General features: G+C 42.3%; 1 protein-coding gene across 1 annotated transcript in view; it reads left to right on the forward strand.

Annotated features, from left to right (window-relative positions):
• Window positions 1-15761, forward strand: part of SORCS3 (sortilin related VPS10 domain containing receptor 3) — a 321068-nt gene that overhangs the window by 281655 nt on the left and 23652 nt on the right. The window contains exons 16-19 of the mRNA XM_026117524.2: window positions 506-639; window positions 4925-5038; window positions 6516-6687; window positions 13366-13552. Coding sequence (XP_025973309.2) covers window positions 506-639; window positions 4925-5038; window positions 6516-6687; window positions 13366-13552 — 607 coding nt within the window. The remainder of the gene's footprint in view (window positions 1-505; window positions 640-4924; window positions 5039-6515; window positions 6688-13365; window positions 13553-15761) is intronic.

Raw genomic sequence — 15761 nt, forward strand, 5'->3', positions numbered from 1 at the left:
GACTCCTGTGTTCTACACCTAGGACCTTCCCTGTTTTGAGTTTCAGGCTTGGGCAGTTCTTCCCGTAGTGGATGACATCTGACATGTGGAAGATATCCTGGGATACGTCCACATTGTCTTTTGAGGATAATTCTTAGGACTAGATATATTAGTGGATGCCTTCTGAAACATAGCATAACCGGGTGCCTGTAATGGTTTGGGCCCCTTGGCACTTTGGGCATGCGGTGGCTAGCATTCCTATTCATTAGTGAACATGCTGTGCTCAACGCCTCCCAAGATGGCTTTAACAGTGTTGCTCTGGTGATGCGAGATGTGATTGAACTGTGTTTAAAGGAAAGTTTTCAAAGCCACAAAAGGAAGTTAGACTATTAACTCACAAATCTTCCAGTGGTAATTGGGTGTTTTAATTGCCTTTCATGTTTTTGGACAACATGGTTTGTTTAGGGCCCAGCTGGCACTGCAACTCTCTGTTTTTCTTTCTCCTCTTTCTCCTTGGCTGCTGAAGGGGGAGCCTTGTGTGATGGGAGAGAGGAAGATCTATAAAAAACGCAAGCCTGGAGCCCAGTGTTCCCTAAGTCGGGACTACTCCCGAACTGTAGTGTCCGAACCATGTGTCTGTGGCCAAGGGGACTTTGAGTGGTGAGTATGTGCTTCTGGTTACTATTGCAGGGACTACTCTTGTGGCTTTAGCAGTGGCTGAGTTACCTGCCTGGACAGAAAGCCCTGCAGGGAAACTGGGTGTTATGCAGCTTCCTGGCTGTGAGCAGACCATGTAGCACCGGTATGCTGCATGTACCTGTCATGTGAGGGAGGTATTCCCTTCATCTGTGGGGGAGATCTGTTAATCTCCTTGGGAAATCCAAGCCTGGAATTCAAAAGCAGGAAATTGCAAGTGTTAATTGACCTTTTTTTGCCTGTCATTTTAGAAAAGTAACGGCCAAGGCCCTTCTCTTTGGTCCTGCCTTACAAGGGGAAGAGAGAATCTCTCTTTCTTCACTTCCAAGGTCATTGAGTACCTAGGGAGCAAGCCAGCAAAACGTGCACCTTTTTTCCTTTTATAATTTCTTTGAATTCCTGGGAGCCATTTGTTGCTTTTTAGCACTGCTTTATTGCAAAATGCACTGAAACTGCTTCTGTGACGTACTATGCAGCCCACCCTTGTCTGATGTAGCTACTTGTTTTGTGTAAATACTGATGTTTCTAGCTTAATAGGACTATAATTTCCAAACTGCTTTAAGGTCACTTTGGGAAGCAGCTTAAAAGAAAATGGAGAAAGAGCGAACCACTGTTTGATACTGCTCTTAATACTTAGGGGCAGGAGTTCTGGGAACGCAGAACTATCCAGGATCTCTGCACAAAGAATTCTTACAGTGGACCTGTGATAGGCAACACTTGAAAGAACTAAGACTATCAACAGTTGTGATGTTTGAACTTGAATGTTCAGAATGTCATTTAAATAGGGTTGAAAATACCCCAAGAACAGATCAGCTGAGAAAATACTTTTGTTTTTATAGTAGATTATCAGGATCATCAGCTGATGCCATAGCAATGTGATTTCATTAAGCTTCACTTATGTCAATTCTTTCCTAAAGTGGCGTGAGGTATGAGATCAGCACCCTTGTTTGGACCTGGGCTAGCTGAGACACACAGTTCTTTTCAGAACAGACACACTGAACTACTGCAAAAATAAATAAATAAATAGACCAAAGTGTTTTTTTGAATATTGGAGTAGTTTGACTCTAAGAGAGATTTAGGGATATAGAGCAGAGATTTTCATCTTATCTGGATGGATGTTTAATTTTTTCCTAATGCCAAAATTACATCTGAGACTCCTTAGCTTGACTCATGAGACCTCTCCTCGTTGTTCTTATCCTGGGGACTTGCAAGATGAACAAACTTTCCTGCCTTGCAGTAGCTGCCCTTAGCATTGGCATGCCTCTGAGCTGAACCAAATACTGATCTCCAGAGATGCTTTTGAATCTGCTCTTTTCTTTGCCACTTTCTACCTCACCAGCTTTCTCATTTCACAGTGCAGCCTGTTGTCTCTTGTAAGCCTTAAGTGGAAAACTGCAGTAGCTAAATTGGCCTTAAGTACACTTCTGCCTTGAAAAGTGACTGCATCCAGATGCACCTTTACAATCAATTGACCTGTTCCTTGCAAACAGAGTATCATTTTTTGCTTAACTTTCCAACTAAAATAAGCGAATATTGCTTTTAGCCCTTCAAAGGAAGTACAATTACAGCACAGCAAGCTGGTTTTTGTTTTAGACTCTGCACTGCCAACAGAATTGTTAACTGGGTTCCAATTGCAAAATTGTTATGGCTGAGGATGGAGGACAAGAAAGAACCAGCTTCAATTTAAGGATGAGTTTTGATGCTAGTTTGCAGGGCTGATTCGGTGAAGGTGTGGGGCAGTAACAGTTTGAAGAAACCCCTAGTAATGCTGAAAATAGGGTGCCAAGCTTGACTTATCTTGAAATAAGCTGATTTTCAAGGATGGAGGGTACACTTATCTGCTCTGACTTCTGATGTCTAAAGTGTGAGATAGTTCTTTGGCCAGTGGCAAGATACAGGTTATTCTAGGACATGATTCATCCTTTTGGGTGTCCACATGAGGAGGGGTGGTGCTGACAAACACCTTTTCTGTCTACTAACTAGAAGAAGGGTGTAGACCAGGATCTCTTGGAGTTACATCTCCATTGTAGGTATGTACAGTTGGAGAGGCAGCTCCTACACTTTCACTTGGTCCTTTTGAAATGCAAGGATGTCCACTCAGCCATTTCAAGCTGGGTTCACACAATTGCCACTTGCCCTTGGAAATTCTGACTGGCCTGTCTCTTGTATGTGAGCTGAGTGGGTCCAGTGGAGAGTCAGAGAAAGGAGGAGGGGTGGCAACTGGGGTCCTGTAAATACAGATGCATGACCTAGGGCACCTTCTGGGCCAAGCAGAGCCCTTCCTGCCTTTAGCACACTTGGATAAAACCAACTTCATGGCTTGCTTCATGGCTAGCAGCAGAGTCCACTGGCCAGCAGGTCCCAAAAGACCGTCCCTAGGCTTCCAGCAAGCAAGTTTGGGGGCTTGTTCTGGTCACAGAGCATCCCATATTAGTAGCTTCCATCACGCCTGCCCTTTGAGATCTGGGCAGGCAGACAAATGATTGTAGGAGCCCTCCAGTGCAAGCTGAGGACTGTGCTCTCTCCAGTTGGGTCCCAGAACCCTTTTCCCCCATCTGCCTTCCTCATATTGCAGTGGTATCTGTTCCTTGCTGTTAGATATAAGGCTGGTCTGAATGATCCAGGACCCCACAAGTCAAGAGCAGGGGTGACTCATGCCAACCCATTTCAGAAAGCAAACTCTGGCCTTTTTTTGACAAAGAGAATGGCAGAAGGAACTCAGAAGTGTTATTAAAATGCTCACTGATATTTCTTTTCCCTCCTCCTGCTTCTTTATTTACTCTGCCAAGATGATAGCTTTCCTGAGAAAGACAGGGCAGCAGCTGAACTTGATTATTTCCTTAAAGTATGCAAACCCTAGGGCTTATGAGAAAGAAGGTGGGCAGCATGCGAGGTTTTAATATACATTTACCAGAAGTTAATGAACAAGCACAGAACCTTGAGGGCATACAGCAATGTTGTCTTTAATTTTATTAAATATTTATGCAGCTCTTTTCTTCTTGGGGCAAAGTACAGCTCCTCCTGAATATTTTTAATTACCAAGTCACTGCTAGGCATTTTTGACTGTGCAGGTTAGACCCACTGAGAATGATTAAATTGAATGTTGAGAGAAAGAGCATTAGGGAATCTCTGAACCTTTTAAAGTATCAGGATTTTTGCCATCCAAAAAAGTAGCAGTAGCAGCCTGGGTCACTGGGGACACAGCACAATTTTGCCTGACCAAAGCTCTTCCTGGAGACTTCTGTTGGCAATTCAAACTCTGAAGGATAAAACTCGGAGTATCTTAAAGGGCACAGAGAACTTTCAGTGCAGTGGCTTCTGTGATGTCTGTGTTTCCACAGAGGTTCCATGTGTTGGCATTTCTTCACTTGCTTTAGGCAAAAATCCAGGATCCCTTTTTATTCCTCCCTTGAATCCAGCCTGCCAATAAGGGATATGCATAAGAACCTAATTCAGAGCTTATTAAAACTTATGTAAAGCTTTGGATTAATCCTATTGCTTCATCATTGTATTGTCATGCAAGGGCAGCTATTAAAAAAAAAAAAAAAAAAAAAAAAGAAGAAGCTGCATGCGCTTCCACTCTGTGGTGGTCCCAGAAAACATCAGTACTCTGGAATACCTTCTGCACGTGACACAATATCATGTAGTCCTTAGACTACCAAGCTGGCTGTGTTGTTTTAGCTTACTGTTGGAAAAGCATCAGCTGGGTTTTTATCACTGGCTAGTCACAGCTTGGTCAGAACAGGTTGACCATTAATGTATATACCTTGGCTAGTTGTTCAGAAGCGCTCCTAGTGTTTTACATTCCTAACTACTTTCTTGGGAAAAAGTGTCATCTTGGAATTAGTCTGGTGTGTTCTGAAAGCAGAGACTGCAAAAAGCAGCCAAACCAAGAGAACACAAGAAAGGAAATTGTTATGGATTAATAAGAAAAAAATTAGCTGAGTATAATTCTCTTTCTGAACTCCTGCCTCTATTTTGTTACCAAATGAAACAAAAGTCTGCTGGTGCTTTGCAAAGTTGGTGGTCTTGGTATGGTCAGGTCTCACTTATCTTCCAAGAAAGTGTTCCTACCCCTCAAACTAATCAAGCACTTTATGTCTGGATGGCCCTAATCCATGATGTCACATTATTCAGCAGAGCACCACCAGCAAACAAACATATTGAGGAACAGAAGTGTCACCTAAAACTCTGAGCTAGTTCTAGTGAATGGGTACCAGGATGCATTTATTATCTGTTGTCTCCATAGTGACTATGGCTATGAAAGGCACAGCAACAACCAGTGTGTCCCATCCTTCTGGTTCAACCCATCCGCCCTGTCCAAGGATTGCAGCATTGGTCAAAGCTACTTGAACAGTACTGGGTAAGTGAGCTTAGCCATCTCTTTCTTTTTGATGACCATGTTGTAGACAAGAGAACCTAGATGGTCCTTGTCCTCTGCATCCCACCTGACTGTTTTCCAGTCTTATTTGTGAGGTAATATTTGCAGCAGCATCTGTATGGAGCATTGCCTCATTCCTCAGAGACAGGGAAAAGCACATTAACATAAGTGACAGGTAGATATTGTATTGCTATCAAGTGATGTATGATCCCTGTAGCCCAGACTTGGAGCTCCCTTTTGCTGCAAAACTAAAACACGAATCAAGGTCTATCTGAGCGACATCTGGACATTTAAAAGGACAGGCTTGAGGTATTTCGCGTCGTTTTTCATGGAACCTCTTCTCATCTTACAGCTCTTATTTATAACAGCTTCTGAGGAGGCTCAAATGTGCAATTTTTATCCTCATAAAAAAAATTTTCCCTTGCCATTTTCACTTTGCGTATACAGTGCCTTGAGTTTCCAGAGAAGCTGTATGTGCTGGTTTCTCATGGTTTCATGCAGAACAGATGGCAGGTGTTGGTTTATTGTGGTAGTGTTGTTCTGCAAATGCTGTTCTGTTATGGTGGGGTTCCTCTGAAATGTTGTTTGCACATGCTGCTGTGGAATTGTCATAGTCCTTCTCTGATGCTCTGTGCTCAAAAGGCTTTGTAGGGCTGCTTCTGAGTCATGGGTCCTGCATGCTGGTTTGTTATGACAGGGTTGGTTGTGGCTGGTTGATGAACGTGGCTGAAAAAAGTGGGGCTGCTGTGAGTCTGGAGTCACTTTACCTCAGAGACACCCTTTCATCTGAAAGATTGCTGTGAATATGGGATGTGATTGCAGGAGCCCTGGACAGTATGACTACCTATAGCCTTCTTTACAGAGAGCAGGAAGAAAATAGCTGGGTTCTGGGTGTTACTTCATCCTGTGTGAACAGTGGGAAATTACTGCAAGGGGTTGATCTCCCTAAACAACACTGTGAATTGCCAAGTGTCTTGCAAATTAGCGAATTTCTCTGCTTCCAAGCAACACCAAGCAAAAAATCCATTCCTTGAGTCATTATAAAATTGGACTGGACAAAGCCCTTGCCAGATCATTCCAAGTGCTTTCTAGAAGAACAGAGGCAGACGCAATGTAATAAAAAGCATAATAAAAAGCTGGGATGCAAGGGGCAATCCTGCAGGCGCTGGGAGTTCAGGGGAGCTCTCTGACTTTTAGCAGCACAGAGTAATTCACCTCCACAATGTATGTCTGTTCTCAGTGGTGCCACTGAGAGTCTCTGGAGAAGGTTGGATTGTGATTTGTTTGGTTTTCTCTAGTTTAATAAAGCATTAGATTTCTTTGATTCTTCCTCTCAGTGAGGGAATCATGCAGGCGGTTAGTCTGTGAAAAAAGGCATACGTTAGTATGGAAAAACAAAACAAAACAAAGAAACTTTTCTGCCCCCCTCCTGAGTCCTCTTTTTGTTACCACTTCCCAGGTACCGAAGGATTGTATCTAACAACTGCACAGATGGCTTGCGAGAGAAGTACATGGCCAAGATGGAGAAATGTCCTGGAAAAGCACCTCGGGGACTGCACATCCTCACCAGTGATGGAAAATTGGTCACAGAGCAGGGGCACAATGCCACCTTCATCATCCTCATGGAGGAGGTGTGTCACTGGGTTCAGAGAAGCTTCACAGTGTGGCAGGACTAGCACCCTTTTCCTTTTAGCTGTCAGGCCAAAGAGAGGAAAATAGTGGTCAGGTGGTGATCACAAAATGCTGAACACTTCTGAGACTTAGGAGTAGGCCTTAGGGCAGTATGCTGTACACAGAATTTATGAACAATCATATTGGGTCATATCATGTGGGTCATATGGGTCATAATCATAAGGTGTATTTAGCTGGTTATATGAAGAAAGATAGGAGAGCTGGGCAAGAATATATTTCCCCATCAGGCTCTTTCCACCTCTGGCAAGCTGTAGCTCTGGGAGCTTCTGAAGCAGAGATGGTGTCTTCGTGCTTAATATTTCTCAGTTTCTGGGATGCAAAGCTTCAGCACTGTCTTAGCTGAAACCTTGTTGGGAGAGTTTATGATGACTGAGGAACATTTTCAGACTTATGGGGAGCAGTGAGAAAGGTTCAAATGTTGTTCCTTTACAGTAGGAACTGGGCCTTTCCAGTGCACCTCTGAACTCCCCAGTCAGAATCTGTTTTATTTGTAATGTTGCTGGATTCCCTCTGTAGCTAACATTAGGATAAATGATACCAGGCCATGCTGGCGACTGAAGCATCAAAATACTGAGACACTTCTGGTGGTCTCTCTGAGTCAGGTATCCCTCTCCTTGGCCAACACTGCCATCTAAGCCTCTAGTGACTGTAACAGGATGTATCATGCAGCCTGTGTCACCAAGGTCTGTGGCCCAGTGGTGGACTGGATAGCTAAGGCACTTGACATGTCTTTGGGCTGACAGAAGGGGTTCTCAAATGACTTTTTGCCTCTGCTGGTCTGTGATTTGGTGCCTAAAGGCACGTGTGACCACACCACAAAAATCCCTGCTGTGTTTGCAGGTACCACATTCCCCTACTGGCCTTTCCAGTGCAGAGACATATGGGCTGCTGACTATGCACAGGAAGAGGTTAAGGGAGGTTCAAGTTCAGAGCAGAAAAAACAGTGGTTTTCCCACCATGGTGTGTGTTACATCTGTTCTGTGGTTAAACAGAGGGGCCAATTCACAACTTTACGTCAAGCATCTTTGGGTGTCTCAGGAGGGGCAGCCAGGGAGTGAGGTGGTACTGGAGAACTACAAGTGTATTTTGTCATCCACTCTGCCCTGTGTACTTTGTTTTGGGACAGAGCCAGACAGGTCATGTTCATGAACATAGGAGCAACTATATCAGGACAGACTAGAGACCTACTTCTTCAGTGTCCTGCCCCTGACAGTAACCAGTAGTGGATCTCTAGGGAAATCATATTAGAAACAGTGCAAGCATAGTGTCCCTTCCCCTCCTAATCCCAGAGTAACCTCTATTAGCAATTTGGACCTGCAAGAATACAAGAAGCTAGTGTAAGTCTGAGCATAGTGCCTCAGAAAAGTTCTTCTAATGATACCTTATTGTTTTTTTTCTTTTTTTAAACACACACACTTCTATTAATTTAAAATCTTCTACAGAAACTAAATGCTTCATCAGGACCACTCTAATCTGACAGGTCCTCTTTACAGACTTCCTCAGAGGTTCATACATGCTCTGCTTTTGTACAAAGGGGATTTCTTGTCTACCTGACTGCTTCTTTTATATTCTGCAGACTTGACATGATAAGACGATTTGTGTAGACACTAGCGAGTGGGAGTTCAGAAAAGAACAGACATAATCTAAAAATTAAGAATCTAGTAGTAATTTATTAGGGAACTCAAGTGGAACTGCTGCATATAAAGAATGATAAACAGATGGGGAATAAGGTAGCAGTCAAGGCAGCTGAAGAGTGGAGTCTTTACAAGCCTTTACAAGACTTCAGAGAGTGAAGAGGCAGCTGAATAAATAGATGAGGATCTTTGGTCCTATGTCCTGTGTCCAAAAATAAGGATAGTTAGAAAACCATTTCATTGAAACAATTTTTTCTGAAGGAAAAGGATTTTCAAGTACATGTCTTTATGGGTGAACAGCATATTCCACAGAGAATTCTGTGCTGAGTTTGTTTCTTAAAAGAAAAGCAATTTTAAGAGAAAAAATAAAAAAGAACAGCGAGATCTGAGGCAAAAATATTTCAGTCTTTCAGTGTGAACCTGTGAATGTTTGAAGGCAAAATCAGGAAAACAAATTAATTTTCATCAAAGTGTTTTCTGATAGGTGGAGAAAATAGTTTCCCAAGAAGCCTTTATTATTACATACCCCACTGTCGTGCAGATTCATTCCTGCCTCCCTCCGCTTTCTCTGCTCCGTCTCTTTCTTGGTGCTTTTTATTGCACCTATGTCTATGCTGGCCTTCTGAGCTCAAACGTAGTCTGACAAGCCCTCTGATGGGTAAATCTATAGCCTCTGTTCAGCCTCTCCACTACTCCAGACTCTGATCCTGATTGGTGGCTTTGTGATTAGCAGTTGGTTACTTCCCACCTTCTAAATAATACACCTCAATATATCAGTAAAAGTGGTTGGACTTTATGCTGTGCAGTGGTAAATGAACATATCATAATTCATGGAAAACTGATTTTCTCAGGATTTATAGGTTTAACTTTAGTAGTATTGTCCACAATGGTAGTTCAGAATACATGCATGGCAATGTTAATGGGCAAAGAAATGCACAGTGACTGATGAATTTGCTATGTTTTCAGAAATATGGGGCTGGATTTTGATTTGGACTGTGTATATGTATAAAAGGAAATATGAAAAAATAAGAACTCCTTTTACTTTTTTTTTTTAATCTCAGTTTGGGCTTAAGCACAGAGAAATAATAACTTGCCTAAAGTGTTGTTGTATGGAATTGTGTTCTTAACCAGACCTGTGAATCTCTCTGCACCTGACCATTCCTTTTCAGTTCCAGCTCCCTTCTGATGGGTGCATAAACTCCCTGTCGGGCCTAAATGGTTGTTCACATGGCAGCACTGGTTACTGAACTGTTCTGTCCCCTTGTTTTCTCTTTGTGCCGTCTCACAGCTTCCCTCTCAGTAATTACACAGTGACGGTAAAGCTCAATAACAGGGTGGTAACTGCAAGTGAGACGAGAAGACAAGCAGTGACTATTCAAAGAACAACCCCAGCAAGTATGAGAGCTCTGCAAATCCATTAGTAGATTGCAAAACTGTATTTATAAAAAGAGAGATGCCCACATCCACACCATATCTTTATGCAAACAATTTGACAGCTCCGTTAGAGAAACACCTCTGATTCAGCAGCAATGAGGTTGTGTGCCTGTGAATATGATGGGAAGAAAAGTTCACTCCAGAACCTCTTCTTTGCCAGCAGTTGCTTTGTTTCTGATCCTTGGTTGTTGACTTTCTATGCACTAAGAGTTCCCTTACCTCTGCCTTTATGTGGATTATTTGAGGTTATATGACTGAAACATGTTGTGCACGTACACGCACACACGCACACACGCACTGTCTGGGTGAAATATTAACCCTGCTGAAATCAGTGGGGGCTTGGTTCTTAACTTCAGATGGCCAAAATTTCAATGACTCTCCTATCTTTGCAGTTCCTGTCACTTTGCTAGTGTGGACTCCAGATAGGAAAACTTTCTGAGGCTACTTTTGACAGGGGGACAACTTTGAAGGAATCTTACGTGGCAATACTCTTCTTCACCCATTCCACTAAGCCTTGCCTGCTGGCTGAATTCAATACACGGAGCTCCAAACTTTGTGACAGCCCTTAGTTCATTCTCTTTTGGTAGTTTGCAGGCTTCATATATATGCCTCATATATATGGAGAGCAATGATTTTCACCTATTTGAAATGCTTCCACCTCATTTCTATTTTAATTTATATTCATAAACTCCAGAATATCTGACATCATATGTGGGGCTAGCACACTTCTTTTATTTCCTGGATACAGAGTTAGGGAAAGGAGAGAAAAAAGAGGATTAGTGTGGTGTTCTGGCTTTGCATTGAAGACCCAACTTTTATAACTGGGTGGAAAGATCATCTGCTACTGCTTAGCCATGAGAAGTCTGTTCCTGCTTCTCTACTTCAAACCTTCTCATTTCAAGTAGAATCAGATTGGGGAAGAAAGGAGGAAATAGAAAATTGTAAGGCATGAGAGGGGAGCTGCCATGGTGGGTGCAAGAGATTTCAACCCAAGGTCACCAGTGATGAATCCAGCACAGATCAAATTTTTATCTTCTATTCAGTGTCTTCCATATGAGATGAGCTTGTGGTCTTAATACATTCCCTTGAGAAGTAGTTCTGAAGGATTTAACAAGCTGTAGGAGCTTTTCTATCAGATAACTCAATATCCCAAGAATGTAATTTTGTCCCTGCTAGAGAATTTTGTAGAGTGACTCAAAAAACTCTGTCAGAAGGATCTTACTGGCTACTCAATATTACGTATGGGTTTTAGTGTCACTTTCACTCTAGTCATCTATGTTTTATTTTTGATTTCTGCTTTATTTTTAATGTCCCAATAAGACAGAGGTGAAAATGTAGCCCTAATAAAGTAAAATAGCAAATCTTCCCTGGCTTCTGTAGAATGAAAGGAGAGAGAGATAACACTAAGACCCCTGCCTCTTGTGGATGTCTCTATCTCTTCCAGAGCCTTTGTCATGTAGTGGCACCTTTAGTCTTAGTTGCTGGTCATTTGTCTTAGAACAGCCTCTGAGCTATTTAATCTTGATTCAAAGACCATTTTTCCTATGATCCAGCCAATATTCTGCCTTTCTCCTGACTGTCCTGGGATGGTAAGAAGTCATAATATGAAATGGGTTCATGCAACATATGAATGTGTTCAGACCATATGAAAAATCATTTATGGAGGTGGTGTTCACAGTCAGAATTTAGGCTGAATCAATAAGTGTTTAATGAAACAGGTCAATCTGGGTACCACTCATCAAGGGGGAAGCTGGTTCTGTCACTCCTAAAACTTTTGGGGATTGTCATGTCTGGTTGTCTCCCAACAGTCTTTTTACTTTGTCTGACCTGTACATTTCTTGTAGGAAGCTATGCTTTATTTTGTGAAATAACTGGCCAAGAGGCTTTAGTGAATTCTGAATGTAGTGAATTCTGTGAGTTCAGTGGTCTTTTGCAGTGAACTCACTAGAGGTAGGAGCCTGCAGGATTTGAGCTGGTTATCAAAGGGTTGGAAATTAGAACTGGCTGTGAGTTACATGGTTGTTTCCCTCCCTTAATACTAGAAATGCACATTAGCTTTCATTCTGACTCCATGCACTTACAGCAAATGTTATTTATGAGGTCGACCTGGAATACTGCATCATTTTTTATATAAAGAGAAAAAGTAACAGTTACAGTTAGGAGCAGAGATTATTTTTACTCTGGAATCCCACTCTCGCTCTCAGTACAGTTGGGGATTGGTTTCTGTTCTGGGCTGGGAGCATCTCCAAAATGTGCTGGTACCTCCTTCACCCATACTGAGTACAGTAGAGTCCTTTTCATAAAAGGAAAAGACTTGGGCCAATACAGCTTGTATGTATGCAGAAAGCTAAAGAGATTTAATCTGATGTGTAGTTTTAATTCAGTTTAGTGAAATCATTGCAGTGGGCTTTATTTCTGTTTAAATTAGCCTTGTTTTGTGTTACTTTTAATCAGCTAGTCAGTTTAGTCAGCTGGGGATAAGTATAAAATAAGGCTCCCAGGAACTGAAATAACAGACACTCCTCCTGTTCAACTACAGTGGTTTAAAGCCTGATTTAAACTAAAACAGTGCAGTTGCTGCCTCTGGACAATACCTGCAATTCTGGAATCTCTTGTCTGTTGTTCCCTCCTTCATTTAATAGCTGTCATTGAGAGTAATCCTAAAAGAGATTTTTCTTGTCATCCACTCCATTCTCCTGTGTATCACCAGGCCCTATCTCTGTCTTGACTGACATTAGACGAAAGCTGTCAGTCCTCAGTGTGGGACTCAAACCACATAAATTCAGCCATCCAAAAGTTACATGTCTGGCTGAAACTAGTCGTCTAGACTCTCTGTATCATCAGGGTAGGGAGACAGACACTTGCAGAGGATAATTCATGTCACCTGTCTCAGACACTTGTTTTAGGATGGGATGTATTGGTCTGTGCAGGTCTCTTTCTCTTTCCACCATCTATTCAGGAAGCCTGGAAAACTAGCTAAACTTACAGTGTCTCAATAACTGGGTTCTGTTTCTTTGAAACATCTTGGAGGGCCATATCAACAATTGTTCTGTCTCCAGAGTGTCCCTAATGATCCCATACGCACCTGGGAATTGATCTTGAATAGACATCTAGCCTGCCATGAATGCAGTGCCTCTCATCTCAGCTGCCTTTGATGGACATCACCCATTCAGCAATGGGCTGTGCAAAGACCTGGCCACTTCACTGACACTTAACCACGAACCATGTATTGCACCAGATGATTCAAATGTGGTCCCCTTGGTATATCCTTGGCACTCTGTCCTGCCAAAATCACTGAACCCAAGATGGGGGAATAGCATCTTCTTACAGCTAAAAATTTTCAGCTATTTTAAGCACTGCTGGTATATAACTACCTGGTGTTGATTTGAGTATGGCCCTGTTAGGGATTGACAGAATGAAGCTAGGCTTTTTTCGGTAAACCTCTGAGTTTGTGTCCATGCTAATGAAATGGAACTGAGCAGTGGAATGGAGGGTAATATAAATCATTCTTACTAGCCCAGTTTCCCAATCCAACCTTCTCTCTTGCAGGGTGATCTCCAGAGGACAAACATTCAGCTTGATTTTGGAGATGGCATTGCAGTATCCTATGCTAATTTCAGTCCTGTTGAGGATGGCATTCAGCATGTTTATAAGAGTGCTGGAATCTTTCAGGTGACAGCATATGCAGAAAACAGCCTGGGCTCTGACACCGCTGTTCTCTTCCTGCATGTGGTCTGTAAGTACTTCCAGCTGCTAGAGTCTGTGGGTGAAATCCTGACCCCGCTAAAAATCCCTGCAACTTCAGTGAAGCCTAGGAATTCATGCAACCTTATCTACACATACAACTCACACTTTTCCAAAGGCTTGGACTTTTAGGCACCCTTCCACCTTACTAGGTAAATTTTATTGAATGTCTTGAGGAGAAAACACCTTTTTACACCAGTATATTTACAGCCTTCACAGCTACAGAGAAAAACTTGAAAATGTTTCTTAAACTTTCTGAAAAGTGTCAGAGACCAAACAGCATAAGAAACAAAGTCCAAATGTGTGTTTTCAGTGTATTACTAATAACGAAGAGGTTTCAACTAATCTACCAAGTTTTGAGCCATCAGTTCAGAATTTGGGGTGATTTCAGTGCTGATTACATATGGCAAAAACATTATAATGAGCATAGTTCCTGGGATATGAATGTGCTGAGGACTAATATACTACTTTTCATATTTCATGTATTTGACATGCGCTCCTGACTTTCCCCTCCATTTGGTAGGTGAATGCAATTTCCTTCCACTTGGCACATGAGCAGACTCAAATGTAGAGCCCCCAAGGGACTTTCTCATACGTAGAGCCCCCAAGGGACTTTCTCAAAGCCACAGGAAACAGCAAAGATTGTGAAACCTAGTATAAGACCTGGAAGATTCTGGATCTTTGTCCTGTTTTCAGACTGCTAGGTTTCCTGGGCTCCATCTGTGTTTGGATGCACCTCTTCGGTTGTGCTGCCAACAGTGTTCAGAGGCTATGTCCATCTTTCCCCTTAGCCTGTTAGTAAACCTTCTCTCCTGTCTGCCTTTTAGTTGATCTTTTCTGCAGCAAGGAAGCAAGTCAGAAATTTCCAAAACACAAGATCATTTTTCTTTCTAATTTCAAGCTCCCTGTGTGAAGGAATAAATGTTCCTTGAAGCTTTTACTGTGCTCATAATTCCCTCAAAGTCAATCATGGCTGCATTTAACAACCTGTTATTAGAGCATTAACTGTTTTTGCCTTCACCTTGGGCCATTAGCTGACAAAAGTGGCGGTTACCTGGTAATAACAACAAACTTCATATGGATTATCTAAATTTCTCATAGAAACAGCTGTTTCACAGTGAGGATTTTGGAGCAGAATGCAAAGAGGGCTGTTGCTTGGCCTTCTTGTGTCACTCTGCCCTCTTCTGCCTCAGCCTCTCAGATCTCTCCTTTGACCTTTATAGCCTTCTTAAGTGGCCAGCTTATTATATTGAGAAATATTTTCCAGGCATTTGCATTCACACGAACAGTGAGAATTAAAAAATATCTCAGTGCTAGGCTTTTATTATATTTGGATTTGCTGGTCAATACAGGAGATTTGACCTTGAAAGACAAACGTACAGACAAAATGCCTTGTGGTGAACCAATTTCTGGACACACAGTGCAGAGTGTCAAGGACAGTGTGATGGTCTGCAAATTCTACATGACAGAGCTCCCCTCCATCTCTTGGGAGTATCACCCTGGTGTACAAACAAGAAGGATCAGTTACTACCTGACACCTCCCCTTGTACTTCTGATCTGCACCACAATCTCTTCCTCACCATGGGATGTACAGCATGGGCCTCCTGCACTTCCTTGTATTCTGAAACAGACACTGCTCTTCATATCTGACAGGGAATACAGCCTCTCCATCATGTAACTGTCTTCTCAGCAAAGTGGGATATCCAGCCAAAAGTGGATTCTCTACCTTTCACACTAGGAGGGAATTTCAGTGAGTTACAGGAGACTGGAAACGGTTGCTGTAGATTTGTTATTAGCAAAGTCATACTGTTTCTACTGCTATTTAAATCACCCTTATTATAGCACCTGTCTGGTGCTGGAAAACTATGCTGAAAGAAAGGAGAAAGAAGCTCCTTGACCTCAAGCAAGAATTGTCCCCTCCCCTGGAGCTTTAGCAGTGGTCAGTAATCTTTTTACCCTTCTGGAATCTGCTGTCAAGCTTCTCATCCCCTCAGTTAAGGGAGGTGAAGATACTAATATTTTTTTCTCTTATGTGCACTGTCAGAAAATACTTGTGGGAACTTGTCTATTCTTGGGAACTCAAAGTGTTGTTGTGGGCAATTTTCAGGAGTTGCTTGCTGGTAGAGACCCCTTTTGAAAGGGAGAACGAAAAAGAATCGGTTTCAAGGGGCCAAAACCAAGAATACGGTCCCACTGTGCTA

The sequence above is a fragment of the Dromaius novaehollandiae genome, chromosome 6 (assembly GCF_036370855.1).
Source record: "Dromaius novaehollandiae isolate bDroNov1 chromosome 6, bDroNov1.hap1, whole genome shotgun sequence".
Classification (NCBI taxonomy): domain Eukaryota; kingdom Metazoa; phylum Chordata; class Aves; order Casuariiformes; family Dromaiidae; genus Dromaius; species Dromaius novaehollandiae.